Source organism: Netta rufina, assembly GCF_964035555.1.
Source record: "Netta rufina genome assembly, chromosome: 26".
NCBI classification, from domain to species: domain Eukaryota; kingdom Metazoa; phylum Chordata; class Aves; order Anseriformes; family Anatidae; genus Netta; species Netta rufina.
Window position 1 is genome coordinate 4,303,074 of NC_140150.1, and position 24,484 is coordinate 4,327,557.

Consider the following 24,484-nt stretch of genomic DNA (forward strand, 5'->3'; position numbering starts at 1 on the left):
TTACAAGACCTCTGACCTCCCCAAAGGCTCCCGCCCGCAGCCCCCAGTTCACCCCCGCTGCCCGCTCCCGGGACCGTGCCCCCCCCCCCTCCTTCCCTATTCCCCCCTCCCCTCCCCAACCCCTCTTCTCCCCCTCAGCCAATCCCCGCCCTTCTCCCCGCCCTCCTCGCCTTCCCATTGGCTGCGGCGGGTGCCGCTCAAGGCGGCGGCGGCGCCCGGTACCGGCGGCGGCGATGCCGGGGGGCGCGGGGCCGGCGCGGCGCGGGGCCGGCGGCCGGGCCGGGCCCGGCGGGGCGGCGGCGGCGGCAGCAGCGGCGGGCGGGGGGGGGGCGGCGCTGAGCCCTCGGGCCCCGCAGCGGCCTCCCGGCTGCCGCCGCCCCCCGCCGCCTCCTCCACCACCTCCACCACCGTCTCCGGTGGTGGTGGTGCTGCTGCGGCCGTAGGCACCGCCGCCGCCGCCGCCGCCGGTCGCTGAGGGGCTGTGGGGGGGTGTGTGTGGGGGGGGGGGCGGCATGAAGCGGTGCCGCTCGGACGAGCTGCGGCAGCCCGAGGAGGGGGCTGAAGGCACCGGGGAGCCGCCCGCTGCCGGGATGGAGCCCAAACCGGGGGAGGCGGCGGCCCCCGAGGTGGGGGGCGGAGGGGCTGTGGCCAGAGCCAAGCCCCCGGACCTCAAGGTGAGGGAGCGGGGGGCACCGGGGGGGCACCGGGGGGAGCGGGGGGGGAGGGCCCCGGGGGTCCTTTTGGGGGTAGCGGTTGTGGGGTGGGGGGGAGAAGGCGTGGTGGCACCCCCACGGTGCTGCTGGTGTCACCTTGGGGGTGCGGGGGTCACACCGGGGGAGGGGGGGGTCACACCGGGGGGGGGGGGTTTTGGGGTGAAGGTGTGGTTGGGGTGAGGGTGGTCCCGGGATGGGGATGGTCCTGGGATAAGGGTGCTTTTGGGATGGGGATGCTCATGGTTTCAGGATGCTTTTGGGATGAGGATGCTTTTGGGATGGGGATGCTCTTGGGATGCTCTTGGTTTGGGGATGTACCTGGGATAAGGATGCTTTTGGGATGGAGATCTTCATGGTTTGGGGATGCTCTTGGTTTGGGGACGCTTTTGGGATGAGGATGCTTTTGGGATGAGGATGCTCATGGTTTGGGGATGCATCTGGGATAAGGATGATTTTGGGATGGAGATCTTCATGGTTTGGGGATGCTCTTGGTTTCGGGATGCTCATGTTTTGGGGATGCTCATGGTTTAGGGATGCTCATGGTTTCAGGATGCTCTTGGTTTCGGGATGCTTTTGGGATGGGAATGCTCTTGGGATGCTCTTGGTTTGGGGATGCTCCTGGGATGAGGACAATCCCACAGCGATCACAGGGTGGAGATGTCCCTACAGGAATGATGCTTTGGGATGCTCCCACTCCCAGCAGGTCCCAGTTGGGACGCTTCCAGGACAGGGATGCTCCTTCTGTAGGGTGCCACCGGGGATGGACATGCCCCGGGGTGTGGGGCATCCATCCCCAGGTTGGGGATGCCTCACGGTCCGTTAGGATACACACGGGGCTCAGCACCACTGAGGCCATCACCCCGTTGCCACCCGACCCCAAAGAGCAGCGATCACAATAGGGCAGGGTGGGAGAGCTGGGGGGGACCCCGCTGTCACCACCAGCCCTGGGCAAGGGGGCTGCGGGCCCCCTTGGGGGTGTTCAGGGGGGGCTGCATCACCCCAGCAGGCTTTCCTGGGGTCCAGGAGAGGGTCACAGCACTGTCCCCATGCGGGGGGCCTGAGCAGACCCTAATAAATAACCCCTGGGTCTGGTTAATGAGGAAGGGGTCCGGGCAGCTGGTCGTGGCTGAAGTTTGGGCAGAAATTGCTCGGGGGGTTGGGACGGGAGCAACTCGAATCCTCAGCCCTTAAAAAGGTCCCTGTGGGGTGGATGGGTTTGCCCGCAGAGGTGAATTCCCCCGCTCGGACCCCGGGGGGGTGGCACTTCCAGGCTGGGGGTTCAAAAAAATTGGGAGAAAAGTGGGAAAATGGTTCTGGGCACCCAGAGGGAGCCTGGCACTCGGGAAAGGGACCCTGCTGGTGGGGCAGCCCCGCTTTGGCGAGGTCTTAGGGTCCCCTGTGCCAGGGAATCACACATCCTGAGGTGTTTGGTGTCACCTGGAGCTTTTTGGGGTGAAGAGCAGCTGGCTGTCACCGGGACGCCACCCGTGTCCCTTGGGTGGCGCATCCAGCCCCGGCCGGAGCTCAGCCTGCCAAAGTGCCATTGATTTTATCGATGCAGGGACGCTGCCCTGGTGGGGGTTTGCCCTCTTGATGCTCGCCGTTAACGCGTTGGCAGCTCGGCAATTAATTGCCCGAACCCTTAAAGTCGCTTTGCCGGGCACGGCGCGGGACAAATCGCAGCCCGGTGCCGCCCGCAGCCTCCGCGGGGGATCGGGGCGCTCGTCCCCGACCCCGCCACCACTGCGTCCCCTCCCGTCGCTGCAATCGGTGGCAGCTTGAGGAAGGAAACCATAATCAGAAGGATTTCCTGCCCCAAACCCCGCTGGAGCTGCTCTTCCCGTGCCGCATCCACCTTGGCAGGGGGTGCCTGGCCACAGCCTGGCCTCGTGCCCCGCACCGAGCCCCGCGAGCTCAGCTCCCAGCGGGCAGCCGGCGAGCGTCAGATGTCAACTTTGTTTTTTTTTAACGTTTAAGAACCTTTTTGAGCTGGTGACCCGGGGACAAAAGGCTGCTTTGTGTTGTCTCCGTCCCCAAACCCCAGCAAAGCCGCGGCAGCTTCGCTTTCCCCAGCCCCACATCCAGCTCCGTCGCGCTGAGAGCGAAGGCTCCATTAGGGGGAAAAAAAAAAAAAAAAAAAAAGAAAAAAAAAAAAACAACTTCTGGCAAAAGCAGATGCATGACACATAGTTCTGCTTAAAAATATGTTGGGTGGCAGCGATTTCTGTGCTCTGCAGCAGAGTGACTGGATCCATACAAAACACTGCAGAGGGAAGCAGCCCGGCCCCGCGGTGCCTCCCCGGAGCCGTTCCCTGCTCGGCCCCACTCCCACTTTTCCCCAAGCGTGGCCGAGCTGAGCGCTCTCCCTGGGTTTCCTCCTATTTTCCCACACGGTTTTCCAACTGCTCTGATGGGGCTGCAAGTTGAAGCCTGACAGCGTTTTTGCTAGTTTCACCCTCTCGATCTTCACGGCTCCGGCCTCTCCCTCCTTTAAACCCCAAACCCAAAAGAGCAGCAGGGACTCCAAGGAGCTGTCCTGAGCCCTTCTCCATCCCCGGGCCTGATCCAAGCCCATATAAATGGAAGAACAACTTCCCAGGGGCTTTCTGGAGCCTCTCCTGGAGCAGGGGACATGAAGGACACGGGGAGGTCCCACCCTGGGACGTGCAGCCCCTTCTGTGGGTGCAGAGGGTGCCCTGCCCCGAGCAGTGAGGCTGGGAGATGGTGGCTGGAGGGTCGGGGGGAAGCCTGAACCCCCCATTTCCTCGTGGCAGCTCCGTCCCACGGGCTGGGTTCATTTTTCTTGCCCCTTCCCGGGGCAGGATGCAGAGGACGCCGCCTCTGCATAAAGGTCGCCGGTCCCTATTCCGAACGCCGAGGTACATTTATATTTAATCCCTCGCCCGAACAATTTTCCCAGCGTATTTTGGTCTGAAAAGGACACTGCCAAGGTGAGCTGGGTCCCCTGTGGCTGGCGGAGCAGAGCTGCTGTCAAGCAGCTCGAGCAGCAGCAGCAGCAGCAGCGTGGTCACCGGAGCAGCTTCATCCAGCACCAGCTCACCCAAAACTCTCGGGGTGCAAGCAGGGACCCCACCGGGTCCCCCCTTTTCCACCCGGGGGGCTTCACGCTGAGCCCCCAGCCCCCGAGGAGAGCATCCTCCTGGGCAGAAGATGTTTGGCCGGGACCCCAGCACCTTCCCAGGGCTCGTTCCAGGCGAGGTGGAGGAGGGAAAGCTCCGGGTGCTGCCCCACGGCGGGGACCCTGCCCTGGTCCCCAGCCTGGCTGCGAGGTGCTGGTTCGAACGGCTCCCCCCGTGCCCTAAAATGCTGGGTGTTGGATGGTTTGGGGTGGTTCGGGGTGGTTTTCCAGCCCCTCCACAGTGCTTGCAGCGGGCTGCCAAGGCTTGGCTGGAGCCCCTGGGCTGTAAATAATTGTTAATAACACCAAGAGTTGAGCGGGATGGCACAGCGTGGGGCTGTGCCGGGAGGTGACGGCAACAACATCCCCTCCCTGCGCATCCGAAACCCAAAAACGACGGTCTGGGCATCGGGACAGGACCCAGCAAGAGCTGAAAAAAACATTTAGGGAGGAAACGGGGACGTTTCGGCACAGGGGGAGCATCAAGGGCAAAACCCAGCGGTCCCCCAGTGCAGGGGAGCAGCATCCTGGGATGAGCCTTCCCCCTGCCGTGCTGATGCTGTAGAAGAGCCCTCGTAGTAGGATTCTTTTTGGTTTCCTCCCCGTTTTCCCTAATGCAGGGCAGGGCAGGGGTCCTTGCTTCCCCCTTGCACCTCCCCAGGGGCTAACGGCACGCCCGGGGCCGCGCCGTAGCTTCGGTGCTGGGAATCCGGGGGTTTGGCGTTATTACCTACCTAAACGCTGCCTCTGTTTCCATAGAGACCCTATAAATAGCAGAAAATTTAAATCACAATTTCCCCGAGTAGCAGCAAGCCGACACCGTGGATTTCGCCTGTACTTCTGGGGGACAGCCGCAAGGATCAGGGTTTTCATTACGGGCGGGGAACGGCGGGATTAAGGGTTTTCCCCACAGCCTTTAGCACCACGGGGGCTCCGTGCTGCCCGTGGCACCCCAATTCCTTGGGAACATTGTGGCTGTGATGCCAGTTAGGCCCTTATGGGCTGGGACATCGGGGTTTTCATGCCTGGGGTGTTAGGGTGTGGGGTCCCTGCCGTACAGATGTGAAGTCCCGTGGGCACCCGCAGTTCCCGGAGCCTGTCCCAGACTCGTCCCCTTCTCGAGAAAGCAGGATTTTGCCAAATCTGCTGGGGCTGTTCCTGGCTCCCAGCTCGGAGCCTGCTGCAAGCTGGTTCTCAGGCACGAGTAAATGACGGCACCGCGATTCCAGGAACCAGCATCCCCAGGGACAGGTCCCAGCCGCACTGAATCAGGGCTGAAATGTCCCCGGACCGCAGCAGGGTCAGGATTGTCGGCCTCAAGGCTCGGGCGCTTTGCTTGGCACCGTCCCTGTTTTGGAGCTGAGAGCAGCGGAGCAGCCTCATGCCACGTTGTCTGCTGGTCCCTGGCTGGGAGCTGTGGTGTCACTGTTATACGGGTCTATGCTGGGCTGGGGGGCTGTGGAAAATCCCATTTCGGAGAGGAGCTGGCTCTTGGCAGCGTGTTGGTGGCCGAGGCTCTGAGGTTTCTTGACCAGTGGGTTTCTTGCTGAAGGAAATGCTGCTCTGCCCCTGCTGCCTCAGGTCGAGGTGTCTCAGAGGGACGTGCGGCTCTGCACGGGGCTTCCTGCAGCTCTTGGGGCCGCCAGCACCCGTCAGAGACCTTCCCCTGGTGCGGGTGATGCTGCTGGAGCCGTAGCCCTGAGCCGCGCCGAGCCACCTCACGTGTCCTCAGCCCTCGGTGCCACCAGCTGGGCGCTGATATCCGACAGCCACAGGTACCCTGGCGGCTCCCTTTGGGTGCGAGGGTCCCCAGCACCCTCCAGCAGCAATTTTACCCCCTCAGCATCCCATCCCATGGTGCTGGCACCGGCACCGTCCATCAGAGCCGTGCCGGGGACATCCCTGGGGGGACCATTTACCACTTGCCAGGGCATCTGTGCCATCAAACTGCCAGCCCTGGGAGCGAGGCGATGCCAGCCTTCGCGGGCAGTATGGGGGCATCATTTTCTTCTCTTCCCCTCGCAGAAAATCCAGCAGCTGTCCGAGGGCTCCATGTTCGGCCACGGCTTGAAGCACCTCTTCCACAGCCGGCGGCGCTCGCGCGAGCGGGAGCACCAGAGCTCGCAGGACTCGCTGCCGCCGCACTACGGGCTGTCGGACCACGAGTCCCCCGACGAGAAGGAGCGCTCCCCCGAGATGCACCGCGTCTCCTACGCCGTCTCCCTGCACGACCTCCCGGCTCGCCCCACCGCCTTCAACCGGGTGCTGCAGCAGATCCGCTCGCGCCCCTCCATCAAGCGCGGCACCAGCCTGCACAGCGGCAGCCGGCGGGCCAAAAGCGGCTCGCTCGAGCCCCAAAAAGGCAGCCCCCACCTCGTCCGAAAAGCCCCCCAGGACAGCAGCCTCACCGCCATCCTGCATCAGCACCAGGGCCGGCCCAGGTCCTCCTCCACCACCGACACTGCCATCCTCCTGGCCGAGAGCGGGGCCGTCTACCTGCTCACCGAGGACACCGAGAGCCTGGCCGATAAGGTAGGGCTGCTCCAGGGGGGGCTGGAGAGGGGCACGGGGTGGTGAAACGGTCCCTCGGGGCGCAGGGGGGTTGTGGAGGAGCCAGGGGTGGAGGCTGCTGGGGTCTGTGCCTCTCCCAGGGCTGGGGAAAGCAGGGATGTGCTGACACCCGCTCCCAGAGCGAGATTTGGGGGATGGAGGAGGCCGGGTAAGAGTGGGATCCTGTTAATGAATCCCACCTGAGGACTGAAGCCACGTGCAGCGCTGCTCCCGTTCCTCCACGCGCTCAGGTTTTCTCCTGGAAGAGCTGTGGCAGGATATCACAGATTTTTCACTGTGCTGTGGACAAATATTTCCCATTTGTGCCGCTCAGCTGTTGCTTTGAGGCGTGAGTCAGGAGGTGACTGCTGCCCTACTGCCTGGCAGACACGGGTTGGATCTGCTGCTAACCCAGAGAGGGCTCGGTGCGCAGAAACTGCTGCGGGGTGCTGGTGCTCAGCCCCGTGGCCCAGCCCGTGGATGGATTTTGAGAATGAAATTTGTGCTGGGAAGCACTCCCAGCACCCAGCCCCTGCTGTTAACCAGGACAGCGGGACACTCGTAAAGCCTCAGGCCACAGCCAGAACGAACCCAAGTTTGGACAGACGAGACAGCAGGGCCACCAGCTTGGTTATTCACCAAGAGGGGATGGAGATGAGCAAGGAAAAGCCAAGACACCGCCTCGGTTCTTGGCTCAGAAGGGATGGGGATGAGCAAGGCTGCGTTCAGAGCCGGTTATTTGATAGGGGCAGGGATGGGCGCAGGCAGAATGAAAGGAAAAGTGACCTTTGGGGACAAAACTGCCCGGTGGGGCTGCTGGTGCCCAGCAGAGGATTGCTCTGTGCCGGGCTGAGGCTGCAAATGGGTGCCCCCCCCCCCCCCCCGCTGTGATTGTTAAACCGCGCTGCGCATAGCTAACGGCGAGGCTGGTGTTTCCATCTCTCGTTTAGCCCTGTTAATTATGAAACAGCCGAGATTAGCACAGCCACACGGCGCGCTGAGGACAAGGTACGGGTGGCGGGAGGCGAACGGCACCCGCAGCAGTGCCGGGAGGGCAGGGGGCTGCTGCCAGGGGCTGGGCTGCCCCCGTGACGTCCCCTGCTGCTGCTCAGCCCTGCCAAAACGCGCTGGGTTTGGCGGTGCCACAAAAACCTGAGCCCAGCACTCAGAAATAAAGGATTGCAAGGATTCTCCGCTTCTTTTCTTAGTGTCTGCAGCTGGCGGGTGTCAGCCGTCTGCAGCCCCAGCAGCTGGCAACATCCACTTTTTATGATTTAAGCCCCAGCAGCGGATTGGCAAAGCTGTGGATCGGGGCAGGGACGTGGCCAGCTGGGCTCAGGCAGCCCCTGCCTGTGTTGTTGGGCGAGCTGCTGAGTTTTGGGGGGCTCAGCAGCACCAAAAGAGAGAGGGCAGCGGTAGCAGGTCACAGGAGGGAGGCGGCAGCATGCGGCTAAGATGCTTTGCACGGCCAGGAATAGCTCTGTAATAGGATGAAGGCGGCTGGGCAGAGCTCTGGGGTGCGCTAGCGGAGGGGGTGTCAGGTCCCGGGGAGCAGGGCTCGGGGCGATGCTTCCCCCGCGCCCCCCGAGGCTGCTCCTCTCCCCTTGGTGCTCAGTGCCCGAGAGGGAAATCTGACCCGGAGACTCCCGTTGCCCCGTGAGGTAATGGAAAGAGGCTGACCAGATCCTTTTTCTTTCTCTTTTCGCTCGGCTTTTTCTGCTCCGCCGCCTCGGGCTGCAGCTGACGCTGGCGGCTGGTGCCAGCGCCGGTCCCTGCGACAGCGGCGTGGGGCCGGGGGCACCTCCAGGACGTGGGAATCTGGCCCCAGAGGGGAGACACGTCACAGGAACCAGCTCTTTAGGTCCTCCTCCTCCTCATTTACAGACCGGGACCGCCTGCCCGTGTCCCAGCAGCCCCACTCCTCCCCGCTCCCTCTCCTCCAAGCTGTGCCAGCGCAGGGCCAGGTTCAGAAAACCCAAATTTCTTCCAGCTGGCCCCTGGCTTCTGCCCTGCGAGGAGCCCGGTCCTGCTGGTCCCCCTGTGGTTGCAGACGAAGTTTGGAGCCGGAGCAGCTCGCAGCAGGACCCACACCTTGGGGAGGGGGAGCAGAGCGGGTCCGGGACTGCTCACGGAGCAGCACAAAGCGCGCAATAAAGGGATGAATAATTAACTGCTTATGGCACAAAGAGTCGTAAGGAGAGAGGCAATGCTGGCGCCTTTGTGGAGCAGTGGAAAAAGAGCTATTTAGAGAAACAAGAGCTATGTGATATTCTCGTGCCATATTATTTTTCCAGGGCCCAAAGGAAGGCCGGCCTCCTGCCCGCTGCCCCCTCCGTCTGCCTCCTCCATCCCTCCGTGGGTACCGTGGCCAGAGAGGGTGCCAGAGAGGGTGCAGAGCCCACCGGCCTCACCTGGCCTTGGCCAAAATACTTCCCCTTCCTTCAGCTACAAATCCAGCAGCCACCGAGGTCCCGGGGCCCGCAGGAGCCTTGCAGGATGATTAAAGCGTTTGGCACTTGCACGCTATTGGAAATCAATCCCTGCGGGCAGGAGGAAAACCTTCCTGGGGCTTGGGAGGAAGCCCTCAGCTCTGCAAGGGCCGAACCAGCCCCTGCGTGCCCACAGGCACCTGCAGGGGGGACCTGGCAGCACCAAGGGCACCACGGCCCCATTTCACCCTTGGACTGGAAGCCGGAGCCCCAGGGGAGCGAGGGCCCTTGCGGAAAAGCCATTTTCCCCCAGAAACTTCATGCTGAATTTTCCATGACCGCCCGAGCGCGCTGGATTAATCCCTCGTGGAATTGCTCAGCCTCAGTTTTTGAGCAGCTCTCTCCTTTTCGTTTCGTTTTTCCCATTCGGCTCCTGCCGGCTTTGCTCTCCCCACCTTTTTGAGCTGGTTCCTCGCTGAGTCCCCATGGTCCCCACCAGCTCCCGTCCCCCCCCCCTGTGTCCTCCCCACCAGAGGGGACAAGGCTTTGCCTGGGGGGGACCCACGGAGGGGTGAGCGGCTGGGGGGGCACGGGGACAGGACCGCGGCACCATCTGGGTGCTCAGCGCCGGGTGCTGGTTCTGGCTGGGGCTCGGTGTAACTGGAGAGCTGTCCCGTGTGCCCCCACGCTGTCTGAGCCATCCCGTGCCCTGGCACAGCAGCCCGAGCAGTAACCGGAGCCACACGGGGCCGTACTCAGGCCCCCAAGAGAAGGGCTGGCACCGTCACCGTGCGCCACAGGCAGGGGACACGGCTGGGGACAAGGCTCCGCTTTGCGGGGCTGCCCCCACCTGCAGTGCACATCCTTGTGGCTGCCTCCAACCGTCCCCGTTGGGCACAAAAAGCAGCAGAGGTGAGGGTGGGATCAGAGGGAGGTGGCGGAGCTGTCCCCTGCCTCCTGCGGGCAGTGGCACACGGCTTGGGACCTGCGGCTCTGCGGCTTGGGGCTGCTTTGAGAACTGCAGCTGTGCCCTGCGTGCCCAGGGGTTGGGAATAGGATACAGGAGGACAGGATGGGACGGGACAGGACAGGACAGGACATTTCACTCAGAAGAGACCTTCAGATGTCACCTAGTCCATCTGCCTGACCTCCAAAGCCTGCCCTGGACCAGATTTTGCTCCCCACGGAGCCCCTCGGGTGTCCTGGGGGAGCCCTGCGGGGCGCACGGCTGGGTTTCCAGCTCCTCTGCTCCCCCAGGCGTTTTTGGGGTCCACCCTCGTGCCTCAGCTGGGATGTGCTGCTGGGTTTTTCATGCAAGGAGGTGACAATTTGCGGCCGCGGTGGCACACGTGGTGGTGGCAGCAGCAGCAGTGGGGCAAAGGGAGGCTGCGGGCGGCAACGGGGGCGTGCTGGAGAGCTGCCCCCTTATCTCACTAATCTCCTCCTGGTGACCCGCCAGCACCGGGCAGGCGGACAGGAGGTGATTACCACCGGGTTCAGCCACCGAGCCGGCAGCAGCGGCTGCGGGGCCCCCCCTTGGGCTCCGAGCCCCCCCCCTGGCAGCGGGGTCAGCAGCCGAGAGCTGGTGGGGTCAGAGCACCCCGGGGGAAACCACGGAGGGGCCGTGGGCATGGTGCTGCCGGGGAGCTGCGCGGAAGCCTGCGGGGCCTGCGGGATGGGGCACGGCCAGGTGAGCCCCCAAAAAAAACACAGGGGCAGCGGGGCTGGGAGGGGGCCAAGGGGGGAACCGGGGGCTGGATGGTGCCGTTAGAGGGCAGCGTTACCGCAGCAGCATGCGTGGTGACGGGTGGCACGCGGGTGTCTGTCCGTCCATCCGTCCGTCTGTCCGTCCTCGGTGTCCCCAGGGAAGTGACAGCACCAGCTGCCACCGCTGCCAGACACCCCCGAGCCCTCCCGGCGCGGATGCTTCCCCCGTGGGACAGCGGGGACACAGCGGGGGGCAATGGGGGGCTCCTCGTGTGTGTCCCGGCTTCAGGCTTGTGGCTGGAGCCTCGTGTGTCTATAGGGTGGGTGCTTTGGGGTGGGGGGGTCGGTCCTTGGAGCCCGATCCCCGGTGTCCTCAGAGGCACAGGATTCACCCCGCTCTCCTTAGGTGCCCTCTGTGTGCGTGGCCGTGTTGGGGTGAGGCCGGTTGGAGACCCCAGCGTCCCCTGAGCACCCACCCCGGGGGTTCCACTGGCTTGGGGACACAGAGGGGATTTTGGGGGGGCTCTGGGCGGCCCCAGCGGGCGAACAGCAGCCGGGTGCTGTCAGCCTTCGCCCCGCTGCTCGGGGCACTCAGGCAAAGTTCAGCTCCCCTTTGCTTGGCACCGACTGGGCTCCGCTGGCATCCCAGCGCCTTGGGTTTCAGGGCGGGGAGGGGACAGACGGCTCGCTCGCCTCCCACGGCTCCGGTTACCCAGAACTTGTCTCAGTCGACAACTGGGACAACTGGGACGGGCGGAGGGACGGCGGGGACCCTGCGCAGCCCAGCCTCGGGGGTGCTGAGCAGGAGATGCCGCGGTGCCAGGAGCTTGCTGCTAGGAAGCTGGGTTTGTTCCAGGGCGCTTCTGGAGTATCCTTTGTGCACGGGGATGGCACGGGTGGTGTGGCTCGGGCAGGGGGATGCTGCCGGGAGCTTTGGGTAGGGTTTCTCCTGGTTCCCTGCCTCAGTTTCCCCAGCTGGGAACGGGGCCAACGCTTCCGTGCGCACGGTGAAGTTCCTTGCGCCTCTTCAGGAGGATTTGGTGACAAAGGCAAGGCACGTCCTCCCTTCCCACCCAGACCCCGGGCAGGTTCTGGTGGTGCTAAAATCCCAAAGGAAGGAGCTGGAGGAGGCCAGCGGTGACTGCAGCAGGAGAAGGGGGAGCGGCGACGCCTCCGTGCGGCCCCACGAGTGCCGTGGCTCTCGGGAGGAGCTGCTGAGCTCCTCGGCAAACCAAGCCCCCGGAGCTGGACGTGGGCAAGTGCTGGCCCCCATGTCCCTGTCCCCACGTGCCACAGGGGAACAACAGTCCCTGCGTGGTGGCAGTGGGGGGGGGGGCTCGTCGCCTCCCTCCATCGGGCTGGCGCTTTGCGGAGCGGTTGGGGAAGAGCAGATAATAGCTGGGAAGACAAAGACACCCGGGATTGCTGCTTAATTAATTCAGGAGAAGGAGAATATCAGGCTCTCGTACTGATTCACCCCCTAGCAAAAGACATCGTGTTCCTCAGCCTTCTCTGACATATGGCTGTTGTTTCCAGCCCACCCCCGGCTCCTGCTCGCCGACAGGCAGGGGATGCCAAACGCACGCTGCCGCCTGCCCCGGGAGGCAGCTGGGGTGGGGAGGGGTGACCTGATGGGGCGGATGGGGTGGGCGAGGGTTTGTGTCCATCCCACGGCCTCTCAGAAGCAGCAGCTGGAGGCTGCGGTGGGGCCGGGAGCAGAACTGGGCTCCTGGAGGCTGAGTCAGGATGAGCAGAGCAGGGTCCTGCCTCCGGACTCTTCGCCCTGCTGCGTCCCCTTCTCCCTACCTCCACCCCCAAACCCTGCCCATATAAGCTGCTGCAAATCCCCCCCAGCAGCACGAGCACCAGCTCAGCCACCAGCAGCACCAACATCCAGCTGCAGCACGGGCTGGGGCTGCTGCTGCCACCTCTCACACCGCGGGACCCAACCGGAGAAGTGGCAGCACCACCCCTAGAGCTCCCGGGGTTCTTCCCTCCGGTAAAACAGCCAGAATTTTCCCCCAAAATTCTCCCGGCGCGGCCAGGACCCTAGTTGTGAGGGGTGATCCGAGCAGAGGAGCCCCTCGTGGTGACCACGCTGTGCTCAGCTGCTGTCCCCTGGGTGCCGAGGGCGGCGCGGCGAGGCAGCACACGGCGGTGCCGCTTGTGCTCGGCGCTGGGACTGGCCCCTGCGGCTCCCAGCCTGTTGCCTCTCCCCTCTTTGGGCTCCCTCCCCGCTCGCCAGCCCGTGCTGCCTGTTCTTGGCTGCTTCTCAGCCCTCGCCGAGCCTCCTCTGCAAGCGCACGGCGCGCCTTCCTCTGCCCCTTTCCGCTCCTTAACCGCAGCCATGGCAGAGGGAGAGCGAGCCCTTTGCAGGAGCGAGCAGGGCACCCTCATGCCCGAACCTCATCCTCCCGACTCCTGCCCTGGGAAGAGGATATTGCTCTTAAATTCCCTGCTGGGTGTCTTTGTAAGTACCCCCCCCCCGCTCTCCTTCCAGCCTCCGGGTGCCGGCGAGGCCCTCGGGGTGCGCAGGGGCAGGGGGCAGTGCCCGGGTGCTGGGTCAGGATGTGCGCGGGGCTGGCTGGCTCCTAGGGTCTTGTCACAAGCTTTCAGGTCCCATTTGGGGCAGGTCCCCCACTTTGGACTCCAAACACAGCGGGGGAAGCGAGGGTGAGGAAGAGTTTGGCTCCCGAGAATCCGCCTGCAGCTTGCCCAGCCCTGTCGCAGCCACCCCGCCGCACAGCTCGGCTGCTGCTTCTCCTTTGCTTTTGTCCTCGCTTCTCTGCTAAGCTCAGGCACAGCCAGCAAAGGCAGAGCCCGAGCCCCAAATTCGCCGTGTGTCGGTGCTGGGTGACCCGTCCGTGGGTTGAGGTGCTCGGGCAGGGCTGCGGTAGGCAGTCGGGGCTGGGTTCTGCACCACGCAGCCCCAGCAGGCACCAAACGCGCTGAGATTTTGTGGCGATCCAGGGATTTCCTTCGCACGGGAGCCGGGATTTATTTATTTCTGAATTTGCTGCTTGCAGGCAGGCCTGAAAAACCCTAGCTCCCACTTTCTAAGCAGCCGACTCAACCCTCCTCAGCAGAACCGGTGCTAAGGATGAAGGGGAGTCCGCCGCCGCCGGCGTCTCGGGTAATTTCCTTGCACATCTCCCCCCTTTTCCTTCTAGCTGGGGCTGTGCCGAGCCCCCCGGGGGTGACAGCCAGGCTGCCCGAGCTGTCCCAGGGCTGGAGGGTGCCGTGGGCTTCTCACCCGTGCAGGAGGGAGCCGTGCCTTGGGGATGGAGGTGCTGCAGCCCTGCCTCACCCGGCTTTGCGGGGCATTTATAGGTTGCGTTCCCACTGCTTCCATTATTTGCTGGCCCTCCCCATGCGCTGAGGAGCTGCACGCAGGTGGGTTCCTCTGAACCAGGGGGGCACAGCCCCGAGGAGCCCCCTCCTCCCCGACCGCAGTGCTTTAACCCAGGGAAAGGCGAAGTCCGGCACCGAGCAGCGAGGGGGTTTCCAGAGTTCCTCGTGCACCCGGGGATTTTTCCTGCCCTGCTGAGGCCACGGTAGAGCAATGGGAAGTGACCTCGGGCTGCTGTGCTAAAAGGAGAAGCGGCGTTAGGAGGTGTTGGAGCCGAAGATGACCGTGCCCCACTAATAGGAGATGTGTCACGTCCCCAGGCATCCGCTGCCCGGGGCTCGGCCCGGCTGCACGACCTGCCCTGGGGAGGGCAGATTCTTCCTCAGAAGAAGGGCTCGGCCCCCTATGGTAGGCACGGCTGGTTTCTGCTCCTGGGGGGTTCAATTTAGGGGGGGAATCGGCACTTCTCAGGGGTCTGTGGAACCCGCTGCCCCTCGGGCATGGTGCTGGCACACACGCAGCTTGCTCGTGCTGCCTCAACAAGACGCAGGGAGGAAGTTTTTCCTACGAAATCCATGGGGACAAACCTGAGAAATACGGGGGCTGCTGACGGTGCGGGGTGTAGGAAGCACCCATAGGGGTTTTGTGGCCTGCAGGGTCCCCCCCTTGTGTCCCCAGGCACTCGGCTGGCGTGGGGCTGCGTGTCCTGGGGCTGGGGCGTGGGGACCGAGCGGTCCCCTCCAGGGCCACTTCCCAACCTCGGGGCAGGAGCCCCGACCTGTTCAGGCAGACAGACACCCGCGGTGTCGCAGCGGGTCCCTCGGAGGGACCAAGGGGTTTAGCGGGGTGCTGAATTGTGCTTTGGCAGCCTCGCAGCACAGAGAGCTGTGGGCACGGTGCTGGTGCAGGAGGATGTGCTGAGGGTGGCTCCGGGAAACGCGTCCCTGCCCCTGTGCCCGTTTCCTCCTGTCGTGCCGCTCCCTTATCTGCAGCCACACGCGGTCCTGCAGCCCAGGAGCACCGGCAGCACACAGCCACCCTCCTCTCAGGCCTGCCAGAGCCCACGTCTGTACCCAGAGCACCTCAGAGGCGGCAGTGTGAGCTTCCAGGGCAGGGACAGACGCAGGGACAGCCCGAGAGATGACGGGAGGCGAGGCTGAGCCGTGCTGCGGGCTGTCTGCTCGCCTCGGCTGCGGGAGCAGCACGGCCTTCCCCATTAAACATGGATCTGGGTCATGATCAGCTCATCGCCCTGGTCCGTACAATTAAATGCATGGCTCGAAATCCTTCCCGAGCTCTTGTTGTCTTTATGCCTTTTTTTTTTTTGGAAAAAGAGCCTGACCGGAGAACCGCAGCTGAATCCTTGGCGCTTGGCGCTGCGGCCGTGCAGGTGCTCGGGTTGTGGCCGCAGGTGGTTGGAGGTCGCAGACAAGCCCAGCATCATCACGGTGCTCTCGGGGCTTTGGGCTGGCACAGGATAAGGCTCTGGGCTCGAATTCTGCTTCCTTCAACCGCTCGTATTCGGTCCTGGGAGCTGGGAACAGGCTCCAGGTCTCCTTCCTTGCCCAGGACTTTGGCTTTGGCCAGCACAAGCTCCACCGGCCCCAGCATAAAGCGGTGGCTGACGGGGGACTGCAGGCTGCCAGCAGCTGCTGCAGTACCCGAGCCTGCCACAGCCCTGCTCGCCTCTCAGCTGTGCCATTTAATACTGCTTTAATTGCACGTGGGGGAATCACGGCTGAGAGAAAGCCGAGGATCAAGTACCTGGAGCTGGCGAGCGGGCGGAACGGCTGCGCTCGGCGTTGCCTCCTCCCGTGGCAGCGGCTCCCACAGTCGGTGCAAGCTTCCCCGTCACTCCGAGCTGGCTGGTTCCTGGCTTTCTGTCTCCCAAACCCATTTGGTGGCTGTGTTTTTTTTTTTTGGTTTGGGCTACGGGAACCCTCCCGGGCTGCTGTATGGCTTTTGGCACAGCGCGAGGTGGCATTGCACCGGGGGCTGTGGTTGTGCCGTGTCTGCACGGCGCCTGTTTCACTGCACCCCCAGCACGTGCTGGGGTGCAGGCACTGTGCAAAAATTGCTTTGCTCCTGCAAAAACCTCCAAAAAGGGGGGCCCAGCACCAGGGTCCCCAGCACCACAGCCCCGGAGTGACTCCGGGAGGGGGGTGGTGGTGAGGTCCTGGTGTTTTTTTCCTGCCGTGCTAAAACTGGGGCTCTGGAAGCTGAGAGCGATTCCAAAACGTGGTGGGTTTCGTTCCAAAACATTTCCCAGCGTAAGCCCCCAGCCCCGAGCCTCCATTACCACGCAGAGCCAGCCCCGAGCGCGGTGGGTGCCCACGTTCAGCTGGGGACAGAGCCCCCAGGGAGAGCGGGGAGGGAGCGGAGAGCAAGCCCTGCGCTTGCAGGCAGCCGTGGGCGTTAAACAACGCAGGCAGAGAGCGCGGAGCTTGCGCTGCCCCCGTTCCCCCTGGAGACCCCCCCGCAGCGGGGCTCACCCCGGAGAGGTGAGGATCCCACAAGCTCGGCCTCGATCGGAGCCGGTGCTGGGCTGCAGGATGCAGCTGGTGGCTGCTCCCTGCTTTCTCTGCTGTATTTTTTCCCCCCTGGAATTTGGCTTTGTGTGCGTCTCAGCTGGGTTCTCCCCAGCCCCTCGCGTCCCGGGCTGTGACGGCGCAGATGGTGGCAGAGCGGCTCAGCACCCCGTGGCGGGGCACAGGCAGCGTGGTGGGGCTGGAGGCGGTGTGAAGCTCCCGCTGGGGAGGGGGGGGGGAGGATGGATGAGGGGTGTTTCTTGCGTTACAGCCCTGAGAGCTACAGTCGGTGAGAGCTGTAAACAGCTCGGGTGGATTTACTGAGTCGGCAAGCCCGCGGCACACAGCTCAGCCCCGATGCTGCGCTCGCTGCCCGCGCGCCTGCAAAGCTCGTGGGGCCACGGGGACGGCTCTGCCGGGGGGGCTGCAGCCCTGAAATCGGGCTGGGGGCTCCGACAGGGGCCGCAGCCCCCTCGTCCTCCCCGCTGCTGCCCCTAAACCCCGTGGCTGCCGCTGCTCCCGGCCATGGCAGCCCGCGCATCGCGGCCGGGCGCTGCGCCACGGCGGGGACGCGGCTGGAGAGCCCACGCCGAGTAGTCCTGGGGGACCTGACCCTGCCCGCCATGGAGGTAGGTCCTGAGGTCCTTTGGGTTGGAATAGCATCGCAGGGAGGGGGGCAGAGAGAAATTCAGGTTCTCTCGGTGGTTCTTTTCTGGTGCTGCCCGCAGGACCTGGACACGTGTCCGGGTGACCGGAGCCCAAGGTGCGATCTGTGCCGGAGCAGCAAGGGCAGGGTGGGGAGCTCTGCTGTCAGCTGAAATCCTTACCGTGCTGCTTCCCTGTAATTAAAAAATATTTTCAGGCTGGGAAATGTGCGGGGGCAGCTGCTGCCCTCCCCTTTGTGCAGCCAGGGCTGGTGCTGGCCAGCAGGCAGGGCGCAAGGGGTACAGGGCTGCCCACTTTGCTCTGTGCTGTGGGCTTGAGAGTGGGAAGTGTGAGTCAGGGCTCCTGCTTCTATTTTCAGCTCCTGGGCTGGGTAGCGTGGTGGGAATAGCGGCTCCGCTCCGGGAGGCAAAGGGCTGGGGGTGCACACGGGGATGGCACAGGCTGGGGACATCCCGAGCGTCCCCGTGCCGTGCTGGGCTGAGCGCGGTGCCGAACGCACGGGGAGGATCCCAAATTATGCTTGTAAAGTGCTTGGAGCCCCCCGAGGAAGATGGGGGGGCTGTAAGCATACGGAAAGCAGAATAGCCGGGAGCTCGAGGAAGCGTCTCAAGAGTTCTGTGCTCAACTTTGGACCAATTCTGCGATTTCTCAACACGGGTTTCGCTCCCTTCCAGCCCACGGGCGTGCCGGCTGACCCAGAGCCCCGCGCTGGGGACACAGCTGCAGCCCGGCCCCCAGAGCCCACGGGGCAGCTCCTGGCCCCGAGCTCCTCACCTGCCACCTGGGCTCTCTTCCACCAAACCCGCAGCGGCAAATAAAGCGGCATTGCGTAACTGTGCCCGCCTGTAGCCCTCCGAGCCCTGTTTGCTCAGCTTATTAGCCTGAGCCTTTCTGCATATCTCAGCTCTCCTGGGCTGAACTCTGGTGATAAGAAGCATTTTTCTTCCCGCGTCCTGCATTCCTCCTGCTTCCCACATCAGCCCCTGCTCTCCTCTCCGAGCGTGCCCGGAGACCGAGCGGGAGGAGCTGAACGCTTCCATCTCAGCGTGCCTACCAGAATGTTTTCTGCACGTAGGGAAAGTGTGGCTTTTGCTAATCCCCCCGGTAAATCCGCTGCACAGTCATTTGGGCTTGCTGGGATTTAGCCGGCACTGCCTGTTAATGCTGCAGAGGTCTGTGTTGGCTTTTTTTTTTTATTATTATTATTATTATTTTTGGTTGTTTTTGTTGCTTTCACAGCAAGAACCTGCTGGGGTTATCGGAGGATTTGCCCTCACACAGGGCAGAGCTTTCTGTGGTGCGTGGGGAAGGGATTTCACCCCGGCCACGTCAGCGCAGATGGGCAGCATCGGGGCCGTGCCGCTCACCGCCACCCTGCCCTCCCTTCCCCCCGTGCTCCCAAATACACTCCCACAAATAAATCCCAAAGAGTGGATTTGCAGGAGCTCAGCGCTGCACGAGGTCAGGCCCAGCTGGGGCAGTTGTGAGGAGGGGGCTCGGTGCTTCCCAAACCTTCCCCTGTTTCTCTGAACCCCCTGGGAAACGTCTGGGGTCTCCCCACCTCTCTCCAGCCGTGCCTTTTAAGCAATTTTCCTAATTAAGCAAATTGCAGGCAACCCAGGGAGCCTGGCAGCAGTGCTCTGGAGGTCCTTGCACCCCCCTGCAGCACCCCACGAACGAGGGCTCCTTCACCTCCCCGCCGTCACCGCTGCTTTGGTGCACAGCTCAGATCCCCACAGGTATCTCCCAAAAGCTCTGCTCGCCTGGCTCCTTCCAGCACCAGCTCCCCGGCACGGCTCGTGCTGTGGGCTTGTACCCGATGTGCCTCGTAAACGCATGGAAATAACAAATTCAGCTTCAGGATGAGTGGAACAGGAGGCTCTGCCACGATAACCCCGTGCGTCGTAGAGACGAAGCCTTCCTGGCTTCGTTGGCCCCCTTTGGGGTTCCCGTTTCGGCTTCTCCAGAGCCGCCTTCCTTTTCTAAGGGTGGTTTTGTTCTTTGTGTAAAAAAAAAAAAAAAGAAAAGCAATTTCCTGCCACTTCCAAGTTCTGCCCCTCGATAAGAAACAAAAGCGAAACCCTTCCGTGGGCTGCGGGGTGACCGAGGACAGCCAGGAACAGTCTGCAAAGCCTGCAGCTTTGCTGGGTGGGTGCTTTGGGTTTTTTTTCAGAAAATGCTGGTCCACCAGGGGTGAAGCCACTTGCAGCTCTGTCCCCGGAGCTCTGCGCAGGCTGGGGGCTGCTTGTCCTTCCCCTTTGCTCGCATCCTCCCTGCCCCAGTAGTTCAGTAACGGAGAGAGAAGAGGAGCAGAGGGGCTGGGGGGTGCCTGAGCTCCCTCCCTGCCCAGCTGCGAGGCTCAAACCATCGCAATAAGACCCCTGCATGAAGCACCAACGTCCCGGTGGTCCCCAGCAAGTGCAAGCCCTGCCTCATTTCCACCCTACACACTCCCCAGAGCCACGGAGGCAGGCAGAGCCGCCTCGCAGACCCGCTGAGCAGCGAGGGAGGAGGAGACGCAGCAGCAACGGGAGGGAAAAAACATTTTCAGTGCTTCTCCGAGCCCTGCCTGGGACTCGCCACAGATGGGATTGTGGAGACACAGCGCCTGGAGAGCATCCCTCCCTCCTGCACAAGGCATTTCCTGGTGATAACACGCCCCTGCCTGACGATCTCGCAGCATTATCCCTATTAAAGGGTCATTCGGGGAAAGTGTGATGGAAATGAGAAATTATTCAGGGCTGCCAACAGTATTTAACTTTCAAGCAGCTCTTAATTAGAAGCCAGGAGCCATTTATACAACCACAGAGATTTGCATAGGAATCCGCCTGTAAAACCCAGCCAGGGGAAGATTTGGGATTTTCGGGCAGCGAGGGCTGGGGAGCGCGGGGCCGGAGGCTGGCTTGGAGGATTTGGGATTTGAAGAGCGGCCTCGGGCAGGTGGATTTTTTTCCCAGTGAAAATTGTCCATCTCGAAACGCGCTGGTAGGTGGCAGCACGCGTTTGCAGAGGGGTGTAGGGATGCCAGGGGAGAAATCCCAGGGAAAGAAGGCAGCTGGGTGGCTCCGAGCATCCCGCCTGCTGCTGCCGAGGGTTCGGGAGCCGCTTCTGAGTCAGGGGCTAGGGCAAAGCTTCTCCTTTCCTGGGTGACTCCGCTCCCTGTCTAGGCTAAGAGCCAAGGGCTGAGAGCACGCCTGAATCACCTGCAGGTTGCTCGGTCCCTGCTCAGCTCCGTTCTGGTGGCAGGGCGATGGGTTTCCATTTCAGCGCCTCCCACGGTGCTGGTGCCCGGTGCTGCAGGCAGCCCAGAGGCAGCCACGGGTGTCTCTGCTCTGAGCGAGGACAGAAAGCCAGAGCTGAGCTCCCAGCGGTGCATTTTCCTCGCTGAAAGCCCAAACCAGCCCTTAAGTATAATTAATTTGGTGCTGCGTCCTCCAGCTGGCTTATTCCTGGGATGCCTGCAGCAGCGGCACGGCTGGAAAACGCTCGAGCAACCAGAAAAAAGAAAAAACAAAACACAAAATAAACCCACTTTCTCCAAACCTCCTCCCTGTTAACCATTCTCCTGCTCCTTCCTCCCCACCCCACCGCTCCCATTCCCCCCGTGCACCCCCGTGGCACTCGGGGCTCCCCATCCCCGGGGGCTTCTCGGGTTTGTCCCCCGCTGAGCCCTGCCCTCGTGTCTCTGCCCGCAGCTGGACAAGGGGGACGTGACCGCGCTCAGCCTGCCCGCCGCCGCCGCCGGCCACGGCGATGCCGACGGCCCCATCTGCCTGGACGTCCCCGACGGCACCCCCGACCCCCACCGGACGAAAGCTGCCATCGAGCACCTGCACCAGAAGATCCTCAAGATCACCGAGCAGATCAAGATCGAGCAGGAGGCGCGGGACGACAACGTGGCCGAGTACCTGAAGCTGGCCAACAACGCGGACAAGCAGCAGGCCTCCCGCATCAAGCAGGTCTTCGAGAAGAAGAACCAGAAGTCGGCGCAGACGATCGCGCAGCTGCACAAGAAGCTCGAGCACTACCACAAGAAGCTGAAGGAGATCGAGCAGAACGGCCCGTCCCGGCAGCCCAAGGATGTTTTCCGGGACATGCACCAAGGCCTCAAGGACGTGGGCGCCAACGTGCGCTCCAGCATCAGCGGCTTCGGTGGCGGCGTGGTGGAGGGCGTCAAGGGAGGCCTCTCGGGGCTGTCCCAAGCCACCCACACCGCCGTGGTCTCCAAGCCCCGGGAGTTTGCCAGCCTGATCCGGAACAAATTCGGCAGCGCCGACAACATCGCCCACCTGAAGGACACGCTGGACGACGGGCACCCCGAGGAGGCGTCGCGGGCGCTGAGCGGCAGCGCCACGCTGGTGTCCAGCCCCAAATACGGCAGCGACGACGAGTGCTCCAGTGCCACCTCGGGCTCTGCCGGCGGCAGCAACTCCGGGGCAGGGCCCGGGGGTTTGGGGAGCCCCAAATCCAACACTCTGGACAGCCACCACAACAACTTCGACACCATCCTGGAGGAGCTCCGGGAGATCAAGGACAGCCAGTCGCACCTGGAGGACTCCATGGAGGACCTCAAGGCGCAGCTGCAGCGGGATTACACCTACATGACGCAGTGCTTGCAGGAGGAGCGCTACAGGTAGGACCGGGGGGGTTGGGGTGGTGATATGCATCGCCCAGGGTGGCTCTTTGGGGACCACGAGGCCCCTTCCTGGAAAACCAGAACGGTTTTCCCAGCATTAGGGCGAAGGAGGAGGGGGGCTTTTTGGGGTCCTGCCCGCCCCAGAGCTCCTCTGTCCCCATGCCCAGGTACGAGCGCCTGGAGGAGCAGCTGAACGACCTCACCGAGCTGCACCAGAACGAAATGACCAACCTGAAGCAGGAGCTGGCGAGCATGGAGGAGAAGGTGGCCTACCAGTCCTACGAGAGGGCGCGGGACATCCAGGTAGGGCAGCGCCAGGGCTCAGCACCACGCTGCGCCCTCCACCCGCGGCACCAGGGGGGGACAGGGCGCGGGGAGGGGGCAGCCCTTTTTCTGTGCCAGCACCTTCCAGGTGAGGTCCTTGCTGGGACAGCATCACAGCAAGAAGCTGGTACCTAAACCATGTCCCCAAAATACCTGTCTGTGCCCCAGCACATCGCCATGAGGTCAGGCACATAGCGGAGCTGCGCAAGCAAAACTTCGCAGTCTCAGAGCGTGGGGACAAACCCCCAGATCCCCAAATCCTCAAATCCCCAAATCCCTCGTCGCCACCGGTCGGGTCTAACACGGCTGCGTCCCGCAGGAAGCGGTGGAGTCGTGCCTGACGCGGGTGACCAAGCTGGAGCTGCAGCAGCAGCAGCAGCAGGTGGTGCAGCTGGAAGGGGTGGAGAACGCCAACGCCCGGGCGCTGCTGGGCAAATTCATCAACGTCATCCTGGCCCTGATGGCCGTGCTGCTCGTCTTCGTCTCCACCATCGCCAACTTCATCACCCCGCTCATGAAGACCCGCATGCGCATCCTCAGCACCGCCCTGCTCGTCCTCTTCCTCTTCTTCCTCTGGAAGCACTGGGACTCCATCACCTACTTTCTGGAGCACGTCCTGCTCCCCAGCTGATCCACGACCCCGCTGCTGCAGCCCCAGGGGCTTTCCGTATCCCGTGGAGGAGTGGGACGGGAGGGGAAGGGGGGATGGCAGCAGTCTGCAGCCTTGGGGTCGTTTCTTCGCACGCGGTTCGGTCGCTTTCCCGGCCCCTGCTGCGCCTGGCTGCCATGGCTCGGAGCGTGGCGGAGTCGGTCCCGCAGGATGCTCAGGGAGGGCAGGATGGGGAACGAGGAGGAGTTTGGGAAGAAATTGGTCGTTTACATGGGGTTTTTCTAGGGGTTTTAGGCTGTTTTTTGAGGTCACTCCGGTCTGAAAGCCCATGGGAAGGTCTGCAGAGCCCGCTTCGGGGCTGTCGGGAAGGAGCGAGCTGGACCAAACCTGGCTCCGGGGGGTTACTCAGGGCTGGGTTTTTCCTTTCGCCCTTAAAGACCAAGGTGGTAAAAAGTCCAGGGATGGAGCAGAAGCGAAGCACGTGGTGAAGGAGAAAATGGGTCCAAGGCAAGTGTCGCTGAGCCCGGTGAGCTCGCAGCGGGACGTGCGCAGCTGAGCAGCTCCTGCCGACCCCGCCAGAGACAGCACCAGCACTGGCACGAGTGAGACCCCCTCTGCTGGTTTCATTTATTTATTTCCCCCCCACACCCACCCTTTGCCTTTAGTCGATCTGATCTCTTCAGGGACACCTGGACTTGCCAGCATCACGCCTCTGAGTCCTCCAGCCTCTGCAACGTGTCGTGTGTGTGTGCGTGTGCGTGCGCGTGCAGTTTTTAATTTAATTCAAGACTCTGTTTCCATTTGTGAATCAAAGCTGGTAGTGCCAGGGGAGGCGGGCAGCTGCCTCCCCAGCCCTACACAAGAGCACAGCATGCTGTCTCGGATGTTTCTTAAATTATTTCCTACATATATATTTCTGTACTACATCTCCACACACACACGTATATAAATATAGAGAGCGATACAAGCTACACGCACGGTCAGATCCTCCTCTGGTGCAAATGGGTGCAACTCCGCCGAGGTCGGAGGCACTGAACCGGTTTGCCTCAGCTGAGAATTTGGCTTTTAGCATTTCCTGCTCGGTTGGGGTGCTGGGGGGGCACCCCAAAAGGGGCAGGGGTGGCTGCATCCCCTCCGGCGCCGGCACCCCTGGGAGCGTTTTGGCCACCCGGTGGGCCCCAGCTCAGCGCGTCCACAAGGAGAGAAGGGGAGGGGAGCGAGGCTGGAGGAGAGCTGTGCTGGGAGGTCAGCCTGGTGTGCTCTGAACCCAGCAGCAGGTTGGGGTTCAGCTGCTTTTGTTGACCTGGGAAGACAGCGATTGGAGCTGAGCTGCAGCTGAGCAAACACGGCGGGGAGGAGGCAGCGGCGGGGCGGCGGGGGTCCCACGGTGCCTGTGGCTGGGGGATAAACCCCGCTGCCAGGCATCCCCTGCGCCTGCTGGAAGGGCTTCCAGGGGTGGCACGGGCTTGGTACGGAGCCCACATGGGCAGGGGACACGCAGAGAGCACGCAGACACCTCCTGCAGGGGACACCCTGGGCACATCCTCGCTGGAGCGAGCGGTCACGTCGCCGCGGGCTTCGTGTGAGCACCCAGAGCTGTTGGTGGGCACGGGGCTGGGCAGCCTGCCCTTTCCCCAGGTTCTGCAAAGCCATCGGCTCGGGGTCGATGCTGGAAGGGAGCCCAGGAGGCCACCACCTGTGCCTCAGTGTCCCTGCAGCCCCGGGCTTTGCGACACAACCAGGGAGCAGGGCAGGGGGAAGCAGCGTAAACGAGAGGTGGAGATGGGGAGGAGGCGTTATCTTCCCCGAAACACCCCGCTGCCAAAGGGCGTC

General features: G+C 63.1%; 1 protein-coding gene across 6 annotated transcripts; it reads left to right on the forward strand.

The window, feature by feature from the left end:
• Positions 1-512: 512 nt before the first annotated feature.
• On the forward strand, positions 513-22,798 carry TMCC2 (transmembrane and coiled-coil domain family 2; the record flags this gene model as incomplete). 6 transcript variants are annotated; one of them, XM_084301769.1, is made up of 5 exons in its annotated part: positions 513-674; positions 5,878-6,384; positions 20,777-21,714; positions 21,885-22,020; positions 22,361-22,798. In XM_084301769.1, the coding sequence occupies 5 exons, from the start codon at positions 513-515 to the stop codon at positions 22,670-22,672; spliced, it is 2,055 nt and encodes a 684-aa protein (XP_084157895.1). In that variant the 3' UTR covers positions 22,673-22,798. The 6 variants fall into 6 exon arrangements, with proteins under 6 accessions (XP_084157895.1, XP_084157898.1, XP_084157897.1 ...); XM_084301771.1 differs by lacking the exons at positions 513-674; positions 5,878-6,384 and adding exons at positions 11,274-11,406; positions 12,893-13,008; XM_084301774.1 differs by lacking the exons at positions 513-674; positions 5,878-6,384 and adding exons at positions 12,135-12,151; positions 13,565-13,671.
• Positions 22,799-24,484: the final 1,686 nt, after the last annotated feature.